General features: G+C 37.1%; 1 protein-coding gene across 1 annotated transcript in view; it reads left to right on the top strand.

Moving 5' to 3' along the window:
- Positions 1-13,911, top strand: part of PDCL2 (phosducin like 2) — a 47,145-nt gene that overhangs the window by 19,826 nt on the left and 13,408 nt on the right. The window contains exon 4 of the mRNA XM_088836053.1: positions 9,980-10,123. Within this exon, the coding sequence (XP_088692179.1) occupies positions 9,980-10,123 (144 nt within the window). The remainder of the gene's footprint in view (positions 1-9,979; positions 10,124-13,911) is intronic.

The raw sequence follows: 13,911 nt of genomic DNA, 5'->3' as shown, positions 1-13,911 counted from the left end.
TTTACTATGCTGTCTAGGTTGGTCGTAGCTTTTCTTCCAAGGAACAATTGTCTTTTTATTTCATGGCTGCAGGCACCATCTGTAGTGATTTTGGAGGCCCCAAAAAATAGTCTGTCACTATTTCCATTGTTCCATCTATTTGCCATGAAGTGATGGGACCGGCTGCTATGATCTTAGTTTTTTGAATGTTGAGTTTTAAGCCAACTTTCTCACTCTCCTCTTTCACTTTCATCAAGAGGCTTTTTAGTTCCTCTTCACTTTCTGCCATAAGGGTGGTGTCATCTTCATATCTGAGGTTATTGATATTTCTCCTGGCAGTCTTGATTCTGGCTTGTGCTTCATCTAGCCCGGGATTTTGCATGATGCACTCTGCCTATAATTAAATAAGCAGGGTGACAATACACAGCCTTGATGTACTCCTTTCCCAGAGAAGGCAATGACACCCCACTCCAGTACTCTTGCCTGGAAAATCCCACAGACAGAGGAGCCTGGTGGGCTGCCGTCCATGGGGCAGAAGAGTCAGACACGACTGAGTGACTTCACTTTCACTTTTCACTTTCATGCATTGGAAAAGGAAATGGCAACCTACTCCAGTGTTCTTGCCTGGAGAATCCTAGGGACAGGGGAGCCTGGTGGGCTGCTGTCTATGGGGTCGCACAGAGTCAGACATGACTAAAGCAATTTAGCAGCAGCATCAGTTCAGTTCAGTTTCAGTTCAGTTCAGTCGCTCAGTCGTGTCCGACTCTTTGTGACCCCATGAATCACAGCACGCCAGGCCTCCCTGTCCATCACCAACTCCCAGAGTTCACTCAAACTCATGTCCACAGAGTTGGTGATGCCATCCAGACATCTCATTCTCGGTCGTCCCCTTCTCCTCCCGCCCCCAACCTTTCCCAGCATCAGAGTCTTTTCCAGTGAGTCAACTCGTCGCATGAGGTGGCCAAAGTATTGGAGTTTCAGCTTTAGCATGAGTCCTTCCAATGAACACCCAGGATTGATCTCCTTTAGAATGGACTGGTTGGATCTCCTTGCAGTCCAAGGGACTCTCAAGACTCTTCTCCAACACCACAGTTCAAAAGCATCAATTTTTCAGCGATCAGCTTTCTTCACAGTCCAACTCTCACATCCATACATGACCACGGGAAAAACCATAGCCTTCACTAGACGGACCTTTGTTGGCAAAGTAATGTCTCTGCTTTTTAATATACTATCTAGGTTGGTCATAACTTTCCTTCCAAGGAGTAAGTGTCTTTTCATTTCATGGCTGCAATCAGCATCTGCAGTGATTTTGGAGCCCAAAATAATAAAGTCTGACACTGTTTCCATTGTTTCCCCATCTATTTCCCATGAAGTGATGGGACCAGATTCCATGATCTTTGTTTTCTGAATGTTGAGCTTCAAGCCAACCTTTTCACTCTCCTCTTTCACTTTCATCAAGAGGCTTTCGAGTTCCTCTTCACTTTCTGCCATAAGGGTAGTGTCATCTGCATATCTGAGGTTATTTATATTTCTCCCAGCAATCTTGATTCCAGCAGCAGCATACTCCTTTCCAATTTGTTCTGTTGTTCCATGTCCAGTTTAACTGTTGCTTTTTGACTGCATACAGGTTTCTCTGGAGGCAGGTAAGGTGGTCTGGTATTCCCATTTCTTTAAGAGTTTTCCACAGTTTGTTGTAATCCACACAGTCAAAGGCTTTGGGGTAGTCAGTAAAGCTGAAGTAGATGTTTTTCTGAAACTCTTGCTTTTTCTGTGATCTAGCAGATGTTGGTAATTTGATCTCTGTTTCCTCTGTCTTTTTCAAATCCAGCTTGAATGTCTGGAAGTTTTTGGCTCACATACTATTGAAGTCTCACTTGGAGAATTTGAACATTACTTTGCTAATGTGTGAGATGAGCGCAACTGTGCGGTAGTTTGAACGTTCTCTGGCATTGCCTTTCTTTGGGACTGGAATGAAAACTGACCTTTTCCAGTCCTGTGGCCACTGCTGAGTTTTCCAAATTTTCTGGCATATTGAGTGCAGCACTTTCACAGCATCATCTTTTAGGATTTGATGGAATTCAGGTGGAATTCCATCACCTTCGCTAGCTTTGTTCATAGTGATGCTTCCTAAGGCACATTTGACTTCACATTCCAGGATGTCTGGCTCTAGGTGAATGATCACACGATTGTGGTTATCTGGGTCATGAAGATCTTTTTTGTATAGTTCTTCTGTGTGTTCTTGCCACCTCTTCTTAATATCTTCTGCTTCTGTTAGTTCCATACCCTTTCTGTCCTTTATTGTGCCCATCTTTTCATGACAAGTTCCCTTGGTATCTCTAATTTTCTTGAAGAAATTTCTAGACTACATAACAGTGTAGCCTGAAACAATAGCAATATAAAGAAGGAGGGATGGAGTTGTATAGGAGCAGAGTGTATGCTATTGAAGCTAAGTTGGTATTATTCACAAGTTATTATATTAATATTAATCTTAATCCTTAAGGTAATCACTAAGAAAAAATACAGGAATGGAAAAACAGGAAATCAAAATGGTGTACCATGAAATCATCTACAATACAAAAATACAAAAAGAAGCAATGAAATGTACAAAAAAAAAGAACTGAGGAACAAAAAGCCTGTGAGAAATAGAAATACAGAAAATAGCTAAATGGCAGAAGTAAGTCCTTCCTATTCAGTAATTTCTTTCTTGTGTCAGTCCCAGCCTATTGATAATGATGTTATTGGCTAGGAATGCCTGAGGCACTCACCTGGGCCTGAATTACTTATAGTTGTGGCTGGACTGGTTCTTGTGGTTTGGAATAAGATTGTAGGGTTCACTTCAGCACGAAACCTTCAGAGAACTTTGAGGAACAAGATTCTTTACAAATCCTGAAGAATACATAGCATGCCTGAGGGTCACTCAGCCAGAGCTGATGGGGATGTGGTAGCAGGACCTGGGTCTTGTCTTTATTAGGGTCCATTGATGGGGTATCTGGGTTTCATAGGTTCACTCTATTGTCTAGTCTAGAGCATAAGAGCTGGAATTAGAGCACAAGAATGGAGAGGAGAGGTCATTCAAGTGGTCAGTTACCCAAGGCTCTGTGAAAGAAAGACTTTCATGTACAGAGATAGCCTAATTCCTTATCTAGTTATTTTGCTAGTAGCTGTGTCATACATCTGTCACTATGGTTTTCAAGATGGCTGTCTTTTAAAATGATTGCCTTGGTAATCAAAAGCTTAATGTCAGGCTTTTACATTATATACTTTGTAAAATCTCCAATTAAAAGCAGAAATCGACAGAATGAATAAAAGGAAATATATCTAGATCCTGGCAACTAAGCAGTCTTAAGAAAGAACAGAGCTGGAAGACCAACACTTACTTATTTCAAAACTTACTATAAAGGAACAATAATCAAAACAGTGTTGTAGTGACATAAGGATAGATTATGGACCAGAAGAATAGAATAGAGAGACTATACAGAAACCCTCTCACATATAGTCAAATGATTTTTAACAAGGGTGTCAAGAACATTCAATGGAGAAGGAACAATCTTTATAATCAATGGTACTAGGAAAACTGGATATCTACATGCAGAAAAATGAAGTTGGACTCCTACCTCATGTCATATACAAATTTTACCTCAAAATGGATCAAAGTCCCAAATTTAAGAGTTGAAAGTATAAAAATTTTTCAAACAATCAAACAAAACACAGAAGAAAATGTCCATCCATGACATTGGATTTGGAAGTTATTTCTTGGATATGACACAGAAAACACAGGCAACAAGAAGAAAAAATAAATTGGACTTCATCAAAAATTTAAAATATTTGTGCAGCAAAGGACACTATCAATAAAGTAAGAAGACAACCCACAGAATGGGAGAAAATACGTACAAATTATATATTTATGAAAAGGGATTGCTAACCAGAATGTATAGAGAACTCCTAAAACTCAACCAAAAAACCCCCAATTCAATTAAAAAACATGCAAAGGACTAATAGACATTTCTCCAAAGAAGGTATACAAATGGAAAATAAGCACATGAAAAGATGCTTAATATCATTAGTTGTTAGAGAAAGGCACAAAATCACAATGAGGTTCCATTTCACTCCACTATAGGGGTTTATAATAAAGAAGAAAGAAAAATAACAAAAGTATTGGTGAGCAGGTGGAGAATTTGGAACCACCATAACATTGCTGGTAGGAATGTAAAATGGTACACAGTCTGGAATTTCTTCAAATGTTAAACAGAATTACCATGATCCAGCAATTCCACTCCTAGGTATATATACCCATGAGAATTGAAAACACAAAACTTGTACATGAATGTTTAGAGCACTGGTATTCACAGTAGCTAAAAAGTACAAGGAAACTTACTGTCCATCAACTGGTGAGTGGATAAACAAAATGTGGTATAGTTATACAATGGAATATTGCTCAGCCATGTAAACAAATGATGAACTGATACATACTACAACAACACTGAATCTGTAAATGTTATACTGAGTGAAAGAAGCCAGTGACAAAAGGTCACATTTTATGTGACTGTATTTATTTGAAATGTTCAAAATAGAAAAACTTATAGACACAGAAAGATCATTAATTCCCAGGGCCTGGGATGGTGGGGATAGGGAACAACTGCAAATGGATATGGTGTCTCTTTTGGTACAATAAAAATATTCTGGAATTAGATAGTGCTGATGGATGTACAACTTTGTGTCTATTTTAAAAATCACTGAGTTATACACTTTAGAGAGTTGAATTTTATTGTGTATGAATTACATTACAATTTAAAACTAGAGATTGTGAAAGAACTTCAATTTTCATGTGATCACTTTGGCAATTTCTTCTAAATTTATATATGTATTTAACATGTAACCTATCAGATACATTCCTGGTTATTTACTTGAGAGAATTGACTTGTACATGAATATGCATAATAGCCAGAAACTGGAAACAACCCAGAAGTTCATCAATATAATGAATGAACATAAGATGAGTGGACAAACAAATTGTAGTGTATTCATGAAAGAGAATATTTCTCTGTAAGAAAATAAGCAAGCTATTGATATACACAATAACTCTAGTGAAATTAAAAAAACATTATACTGAATTTAAAAAGCCAGACAGGTGTGTATTTGATCATAATCATATACATCATTTTAAAAATATTTATTAATGACAAAAATTTCTAAAATTTACACAATAAGAGAGAGAAAAGCATAATTAAGAAGATAGCCTGTTTCCTTTATTATAGAGATGATTTTCCTCTACTTTTGAGGGCACAAATAATCCCCAAATAATCCCTCTGTCTTTAAAAGGGTGGAAAGCTTACTAATTTATTGCATATGTCATTGTTGTATTTATTGATAATATAGTCTTGCTATCACAATCAGACAAGGCTAGTACAGACAGAAAATAATAGACTAATGATTCTTAAGTTTGTTAGTCAAAATAGTCACCTAGCTTTATTGCTAAAAATTTAGATTTCTTGTATAAATTAATTTCATGATAATAAGCTAAATTCAAACCGTTTGAAAGTTTGGACGAGTATTCAGGTATACGTCAAAAAAATTTCTAGGAGAAAAAATAGAAAATCTGTGTATTAAATGAAATTTAAGAGATAATCACCACTTTATATATCTAATTTGGCTCCCCATTTAAATAAATAAACATAAAAAATGGAACTGGAATTTAATGCCACTGAACTATAGACTGAAAAGTGGTTAACATGGTAAATTTTATGTATGTTTTATCACAATTAAATACATTTTTAAATGGAGAGAATAGGATTATTTGAACAATAATCTGAATATGTTAAGGAAGTACCATTTTTAAATGTGATTATACCATGTGAGTTAAAATTTACAAAGTATTATCATCTTTTAGAGATATAGAGATATATAATGAACTATTTACAGATGAAATGACATGATGTCTTATATTTTCTTCAAAATCGCCCTTGAAATGGGGAGTTAGTGGGGTAGAAATGAAAGACTGCTGGCCGTAGAAATTTTTGATTGAAGATGTATACGTCTGGGTCTCTTTACTATTTTAAATGTTAATAATTGTCCATTACATAAAGTTAAAAATATCCATTCTTGAGACCAGCAACAAGAGGTAATATTCAGTAACTTTGGGTTAATTTCAGAAATATGTCCATCTGTGAAACCTGCCATTCCCAAGGAATTCTTATGTAGGGTGTCCACATGCCTCAACTTGATAAATACTACTTTAGATCAATCTCACTTTTGAAACATAGATGCAAAAATATTACATGCAATATTAGCAAATAAAACATTATATTAAAATAATCATATGTAGTGAATTATTAGAGTTTATCCAGTGTATGCAGGGATTGTTCAACAACCACAAATCTACTGACGCAATCACTTGTGTCATCGGAATTTATTAAGATAATGCTAGCTGCTATAACAAACAACTGCAAAATCTCAGTGGTTTCACATAGGAGAGTTCCTTACTCACCAATGATGCATGTTGTATAGTTTTTCTGAGCAGGTCTCCTCCAGGTGATGATGAGAGCTCTGGGCTCTTTTTTATTAGGAACTTCATCATCTCAGAATCTTTAACCTTCAGGCTTGTGGACTGGGAAGACAGTATGAAAGATGGGGGTGGGACATTTCAGGGATAAGGGATAGAAATGTGCATATCATTTGTACTTATGTTTCATTGAACATAATTCAGTCTCATGGCCCTAATCTAACTGCAAGGGAAGTTGGTAAATGTAGTCTTCCTGTGAGTCCTGGAAGAGAAAGCCATTCTGATGGCCATCCAAACAGTTTCTGCCACAAAGATTAAAGAGAGAGATTAAGTTCTTTCCCTTGCATATTCCACAGCAAAAGTACAACTCTGTTTCTGGTCACCAAATTCTGGAATTATTTCTGTATCTCTGCCGTCACTTTTGGGGGCTTCCCAAGTGGCACTAGTGGTAAAGAACTTGCCTGCCAGTGCAGAAGACATAAGAGACCCTGGGTCGGAAAGATCCTCTGGAGGAGGAAACAGCAACTTACTCTAATATTCTTGCCTGGAGAATCCCATGGACAGAGGAGCCTGGTGGGCTATGGTTCACAGGGTCGCGAGAGTTGGAGATGACTGAAGCATCTTAGCACACACACTGTCACTTTGGATCTAAGGAAAAAGGAAAAAATTAAAAAATTTTTACTTTAAAAATTTTACTTGTTCTTAAAATTCTGTAGTCATCTTGATAATGCTGATTTAAAGCAGATTCCTCATTTAAAGCCAAAACAAAACAGCAATGACAAAAACTTTTAAAATATTTTTTTAAGAAGCAGTTTTAACTTCACAGCACAATTGAGTGTAAGGTATAGATTTCTAATATACCTCCTGCCCCCACACATGCATAACCTCCCCCATTGTCAACATTCCACATCAGAGTGATTTGTTGTAGTTGATGAACCTACACAGATACATCAGAATCACCCAAAGACCATAAAGCACATTACAGTTCATTCTTGAATTTGAACAAATGTATGATGACATTTCGGAGAAGGCAATGGCAAGCCACTCCAGTACTCTTGCCTAGAAAATCCCATGGACGGAGGATCCTGGTAGGTTGCAGTCCATGGGGTCGCTACGAGTCAGACATGACTGAGCGACTTCACTTTCACTTTTCACTTTCACACATTGGAGAAGGAAATGGCAACCCACTCCAGTATACTTGCCTGGGAAGTCCCGTGGACAGAGGAGCCTGGAGGGCCTGTGTGGTCACAAGAGTTGGACACAAACTTAGCAACTAAACCACCACCACCATCATCATGACATTTATCCATAATTATGGTACCATCCTGGAGAAGGCAATGGCAACCCACTCCAGTACTCTCGCCTGGAGAATCCAATGGTGGGCTACAGTCCATGGGGTCGCGAAGAGTCAGACACAACTGAGCAACTTCACTTTCACTTTTCCCTTTCATGCATTGGAGAAGGAAATGGCAACCCATTCCTGTATTCTTGCTTGGAGAATCCCAGGGACAGGGGAGCCTGGTGGGCTGCCGTCTATGGGGTCACACAGAGTTGGACACGACTGAAGCAACTTAGCAGCAGCAGCAGCATGGTACCGTTCAGATTATTTTCACTGCCCTAAATATCCTCTGTAGTCATCTCTCTCCCCTGCCAACTGCTGGCAATCCCTGATCTTTTTATTGTCTCTACAGTTTTGCCTTCTTCAGACTGTTGTACAGATGGCATTTAAAGTTTCTCCATGTCTTTCCATGGCTTATTAACTCCTTTCTTTTTAGCACTGAATAATATTCTATTAACTGGATATACCAGAGTTTATTTATCCATTCACCTCCTAAAGGACATTTTGGTTGCTTACAACTTTTGGCAATTATGTAAACATCTCTGTGAAAGTTTTTGTGTGGACATGTATTCAACTCCTCTGAGTGAATACCAAGGTGCTTAATAACCAGATCATATGGTAAGAATATGTATAGTTTTGTAAAGAAACTGCCAAACTGTCTTCCAAAGTGGCTGTACCATTTTGCATTCTCACCAGCAGTGAATGAGAGAAAAAGAGAGGGTGTAAGTACTCTCAGGTACCTTAGGTATATAGAGTCAGTAACTTTTAAGTCAGAACCATTTGGAATTGCTTCATGAACTCAAGCATTTAACAACTAAATCAGAGTGTGCACATTTGGAGAGAGTTGTTTAACAATATTTTAAGGTTCTCTATAAGATGAATAGGGCTTTCCTGGTAGGTTAGTGGTAAAGAATCTGCCTGCCAATGTAGGAGATGTGGGTTGGATTCCCGGGTCAGGAAGATCCCTTGGAGAAGGAAATGGCAACCTAGTGCAGTGTTCTTGCCTGGGAAATCCTGTGGACAGAGGAGCCTGGCAGGCTACAGTCCTTGGGGGTCACAAAGAGTCAGACATGACTTAATGACTAAACAACGGTAAATGAATAGTTAGGCAACATTTATTGAACACTCGTGGGATGATGCTAGGTACCACCCCAAGAAATTTATATGCTTACATTTAATCTTGAACAGTCCCAGGCAAGCAGATTTTAGTTTTATTCACATTGGAGTTAAACTGAAACTTGGAAAGATTAAATAATTTGTCCAAGTCCATGCTACTAGTAACTGGGGGCTGACTCTTAAACCCAGTTTAGTCTGACTTTAGAGTTCATACTCATAATCACTGTTCTCTAGCATCTGTCTACCTGCAATATGTTTATAACAAGTAATTATACATGTTTACTAAAGACTTTGAACTGAAAGTCAGTTTAGCGTGAAAGTTAAGAGCTTAAAATTGGAAATAATAATAGTGTTAACTTCATTAAGCTTTTGCGAGGTTAAATTAATAAACATGCTGAAACAGTGCCTGGAAACATAGTAAACTCTCAGTAACATTAGTTATTATTGTTCTGCACGCTCTCCCTTTATTTAATCTGTACATGAGAATTTGTTGGTCCAATGTCTAAATAAACTCTCAATAACTATAATTGACTTCAGTTCAGTTCAGTTCAGTTCAGTTCAGTCGCTCAGTCGTGTCCGACTCTTTGCAACCCCATGAATCACAGCACGCCAGGCCTCCCTGTCCATCACCAACTCCCAGAGTTCACTCAAACTCATGTCCATTGAGACGGTGATACCATCCAGCCTTCTCATTCTCGGGCGTCCTCTTCTCCTCCTGCCCCCAATCCTTCCCAGCATCAGAGTCTTTTCCAGTGAGTCAACTCTTCGCATGAGGTGGCCAAAGTATTGGAGTTTCAGCTTTAGCATCAGTCCTTCCAATAAAAATAAATTTAAATCAATAGCTAATTTCTTATATTTTCTAATACCCATGATAAAGCAAATAACCATGTAAAAAGAGGAACTGCCATTATAAAACCATTAATAATTATTATTCTTTAAAGCATATGTACTGGCATTCTGTCCACATCCCTAGATTATTACTGTATATGGGAATAGTCTTAAGCATATAACAATATTTTCATGTAATTTATTTTTTTAAAAACTAGAGAAAAGCGGTTACAGGAATGGAAAGTTCTCAAGAAAAAACAAAAATTTGGGGAATTAAGAGAAATTTCTGGAAATCAGTATGTGAATGAAGTCACAAATGCAGAAAAAGATGTGTGGGTTATAATTCATCTATACAGATCAAGGTAATTATTGTAGCTTTTTATAAAAATCTAATATTCTAATGTTTTAAGATACTTATTTTTCATTTTAAGGTTGGATAAAGCATATAACAAAGATTAATCAAGAAAACAAAATAAAGTAAATCAGCTATACTTCAATTAAAAGAGAAAAATATATGTGTAGAGTCATTGGCTTCAGGGACTAAATTATTTTAATACATTTTCAGGTGTAACTTAAAGAAATTCTCATACTTATTAGAAAAATAAGTACTTTGTCAGTTAATATGAAAAGCTTATAGAAAATTTCAAACATAGAAAAAAGTAGGAAGAATGATAAAATGAGCACCCTACATACCAGCTAGGTGGATTTCAGCAATGAACATGTTGCCATATTTGTATCGTTTTGTTTGTATATTTATATGTGTGTATTTGTAGAACCATTTCAAAATGAATTACATGGTGCTTTACTCTTAAGTATCTCAGTGTGCATCTTCAAAATCCTGAGGGCTTTTTTCTGTATAACCATAATATCATTTTCTCACCAAACAAAATTAACCATAATTCCTAATAGGAACCGAATCAGTGTCTCCAGCATTGCAGGCAGATTCTTTACCGTCTGAGCTATCAGGGAAGCCCCATCTAATACCCAGCCAGTCCTTACTCAAATTTCTCCAACTAACTTCAGAATCTGTTTCATAAATACATATATTTTTGAATAATCATATTTTTATAATACCTATATTTTTTATCCCTAATCAAGGATCATGCAGTGCATTTGGATGTATCAAGTCTCTTATGCTTATTTTTTTTGACTTGCCATCTGCCAAAGGCATCAATTATTTGGTGCTCAAGCCTTCTTTATGGTCCAACTCTCACATCCATACATGACTACTGGAAAAACCATAGCTTTGACTGTACCTACCTTTGTCAGTAAAGTGATGTCTCTGCTTTTTAATACACTGTCTAGGTTGGGCATAGCTTTTCTTCCAAGGAGCAAGTGTCTTTAGTTTCATGGCTGCAGTCACCATCTGCAGTGATTTTGGAGTTGAAGAAAATAAAATCTGTCATTGTTTCCACTATTTTCCCATCTAGTCACCATGAAGTGATGGGACCAGATACCATGATGTTAGTTTTTGAATGTTGAGTTTAAAGCCAGTTTTTTCTTTCTCCTCTTTCACCTTCATCAAGAGGTTCTTTTTTTGTTCCTCTTCTCTTTCTGCCATTAAAGTGGTATCATCTGAATATCTGAGGTTGTTGGTATTTCTTCCAGCAATTTTGATTCCAGCTTGTACTTCATCCAGCCTGACATTTTGCATAATGTACTCTGCATATCAGTTAAATAAGCAGGGTGACAATATACAACCTTGACGTATTCCTTTGCCAATTTGGAACCAGTCCGTTGTTCCATGTCTGCTTCTAACTGTCACTTCTTGACCTACATACAGGTTTCTCAGGAGACAGGTAAGGTGGTCGGGTATTCCCATCTCTTTAAGAATTTTCCACAGTTTGTTGTGATCCAAACAGTCAAAGGCTTTAGTGTAGTCAATAAAGCAGAAGTAGATGTTTTTTGGGGATTTCCTTGCTCTTTCTATGATCCAGCTGCTGCTGCTGCTGCTAAGTTGCTTCAGTCATGTCCAACTCTTCGTGACCCCATGGACTGCAACCTACCAGGCTCCTCTGTCCATGGGATTTTCCAGGCAAGAATACTGGAGAGGATTGCCATCGCCTTCTCAGTCTATGATCCAGCGGATGTTGGAAATTTGATCTTTGGTTCTTTTGCCTTTTCTAAATCCAGCTTGTGCCTTTTCTAAATCCAGCTTGTACATCTGGAAGTTCTTGATTCATGTACTGCTGAAGCCTAGCTTGGAGAATTTTGAGCATTACTTTGCTAACATGTGAAATGAGTGCAATTGTACAGTAATTTGAACATTGTTTGGCATTGTCTTTCTTTGGTATTGGAATGAAAACTGACCTTTCCAGTCCAGTGGCCACTGCTGAGTTTTCTAGATTTGCTGGCATACGGAGTGCAGCACCTTAACAGTATCATCTTTTAGGATTTGAAATAGTTCAGCTGGAATTCCGTCACCTCCACTAGCTTTGTTTGTATACCCCACTGCCTATTTTGTACCTCAAATTTCATAACTAAGCCCATAGGTTGTTTTCTGATATCAAAGGTCTTGCTTATTTTTTTTATAGTTGTTCTGGGGTTAAATTCTGGCTCTCAAACCCCAACACCAAGTTTGAACTTTCAAGCAACCATTTTCTCCCTGTACCACAATCTACAGTGCCATAATCTCCTAATTCCATACTTTTCATTGCTACCACCAATTCCCACCTGCCTCCTTCATTAAGACCACTGCCCCATAAGTGGGATCATACCACTGACTCAGCTCTTATTCTGACAGTAATCATAAAATTCTTCTAATTAGATATTTGTTGATTGGCTTCACCAATTTGAGGGAAAATAAAGCTTATAAAGTATTAATGTCATGGTTTTATGTGGAAAACTGATTTGAGCTAGGTAGTACATATTTCTAATATTACTTTAAGTGTGCCATCCAGTAAAATAAAGCAGTATCTAGATTTGTAACAAGTTGTACTTATCTGTCTATATATATATTCTGAAATATAAATTAAACTGTATGCACTTTGTTTTTCTTAGCTTTTTGTTACATAAATTGATATATAACATCAGTTAGTGTTAAGATGATTTCTTTTTTTAAATTAATTTTTACTAGAATTATAGGGCAGGAGATGAAGGATAGGACAGAGGATGAGATGGTTTGATAGCATCACCAACTCAATGGACATGAGTCTGGGCAAACTCCAGGAGATAGTGAAGGACAGGGAAGCCTGATGTGCTGCTGTCTATTGGGTTACAAAGAGTCAGATGCGATGTAGCAACTGAACTACATACTTACTTTACGATGTAGTATTAGCTTCTATTGCACAGCAAAATGAATCATCCATGCATATACCTATATGACCTGCATGCATTAAGAAGATATGGAAGACAATGCATTATTGTATATAGATGAGAAAAGCTGTAAATGAGAAGAATCTGAGCCAATATCAAAGATTACTAAGTTAATGTATGTTTATATATGTCAGATGAAAACAAAATATTTAAATTAAAAAATATTTTTGTGTGATTCTCTGCTTTGGCTTTTTTACTTTTGGTCCCCCTTTATCCACTTCTCCCACCCTCTGGCAGCCTTCTAGATTCCACATATAAGACAGATCATATGGCATTTGTCTTTCTCTAAGTTATTTCACTTATCATAATACCCTATCAAATGAAAAAATTTCATTCTTTTTAATGGCTGAATAATATTCAGTTGTATATATACTGCAATTTCTTTGTCCATTCATCCACTGATAGACACTCAGATTGTTTACTATTGTAAATAATGCTGCAATGAATATGGGGGTGCATATATCTTCTCAGGTTAGTGTTTTTTCACCAGCTAAATAGCCAGAGATGGAGTTGCTAGACCATATGGTAGTTCTATTTGTAATTTTTTGAGGAACTTCTATACTGTTTTCCAAAGTGGCTGAACCAATTTACATTCCCAGCAAATAGTGCACAAGAATTCTCTTTTCTCCACATCCTTGCCACATTGTTATTTCCTGTCTTTTTAACAATAGTCATTCTAACAGGTGTGAAATGATATCTCAATGTGGTTTTCATTTGCATTTCCCTGGTGATTAATGATGTTGAGTATATTTTTATATACCTGTTGGCCATCTGTATATCTTCTTTGGAAAAATATCTATTCAGGTCTTATGCCCATTTTTAAATCAGATTCTTT

Source organism: Moschus berezovskii, chromosome 5 (genome assembly GCF_049115385.1).
Source record: "Moschus berezovskii isolate FMDL1 chromosome 5, NW_MosBer_1.0, whole genome shotgun sequence".
NCBI lineage: Eukaryota > Metazoa > Chordata > Mammalia > Artiodactyla > Moschidae > Moschus > Moschus berezovskii.
Note: the sequence above shows the minus strand (reverse complement) of the source record. Positions and strands in the feature narration are given on the sequence as shown.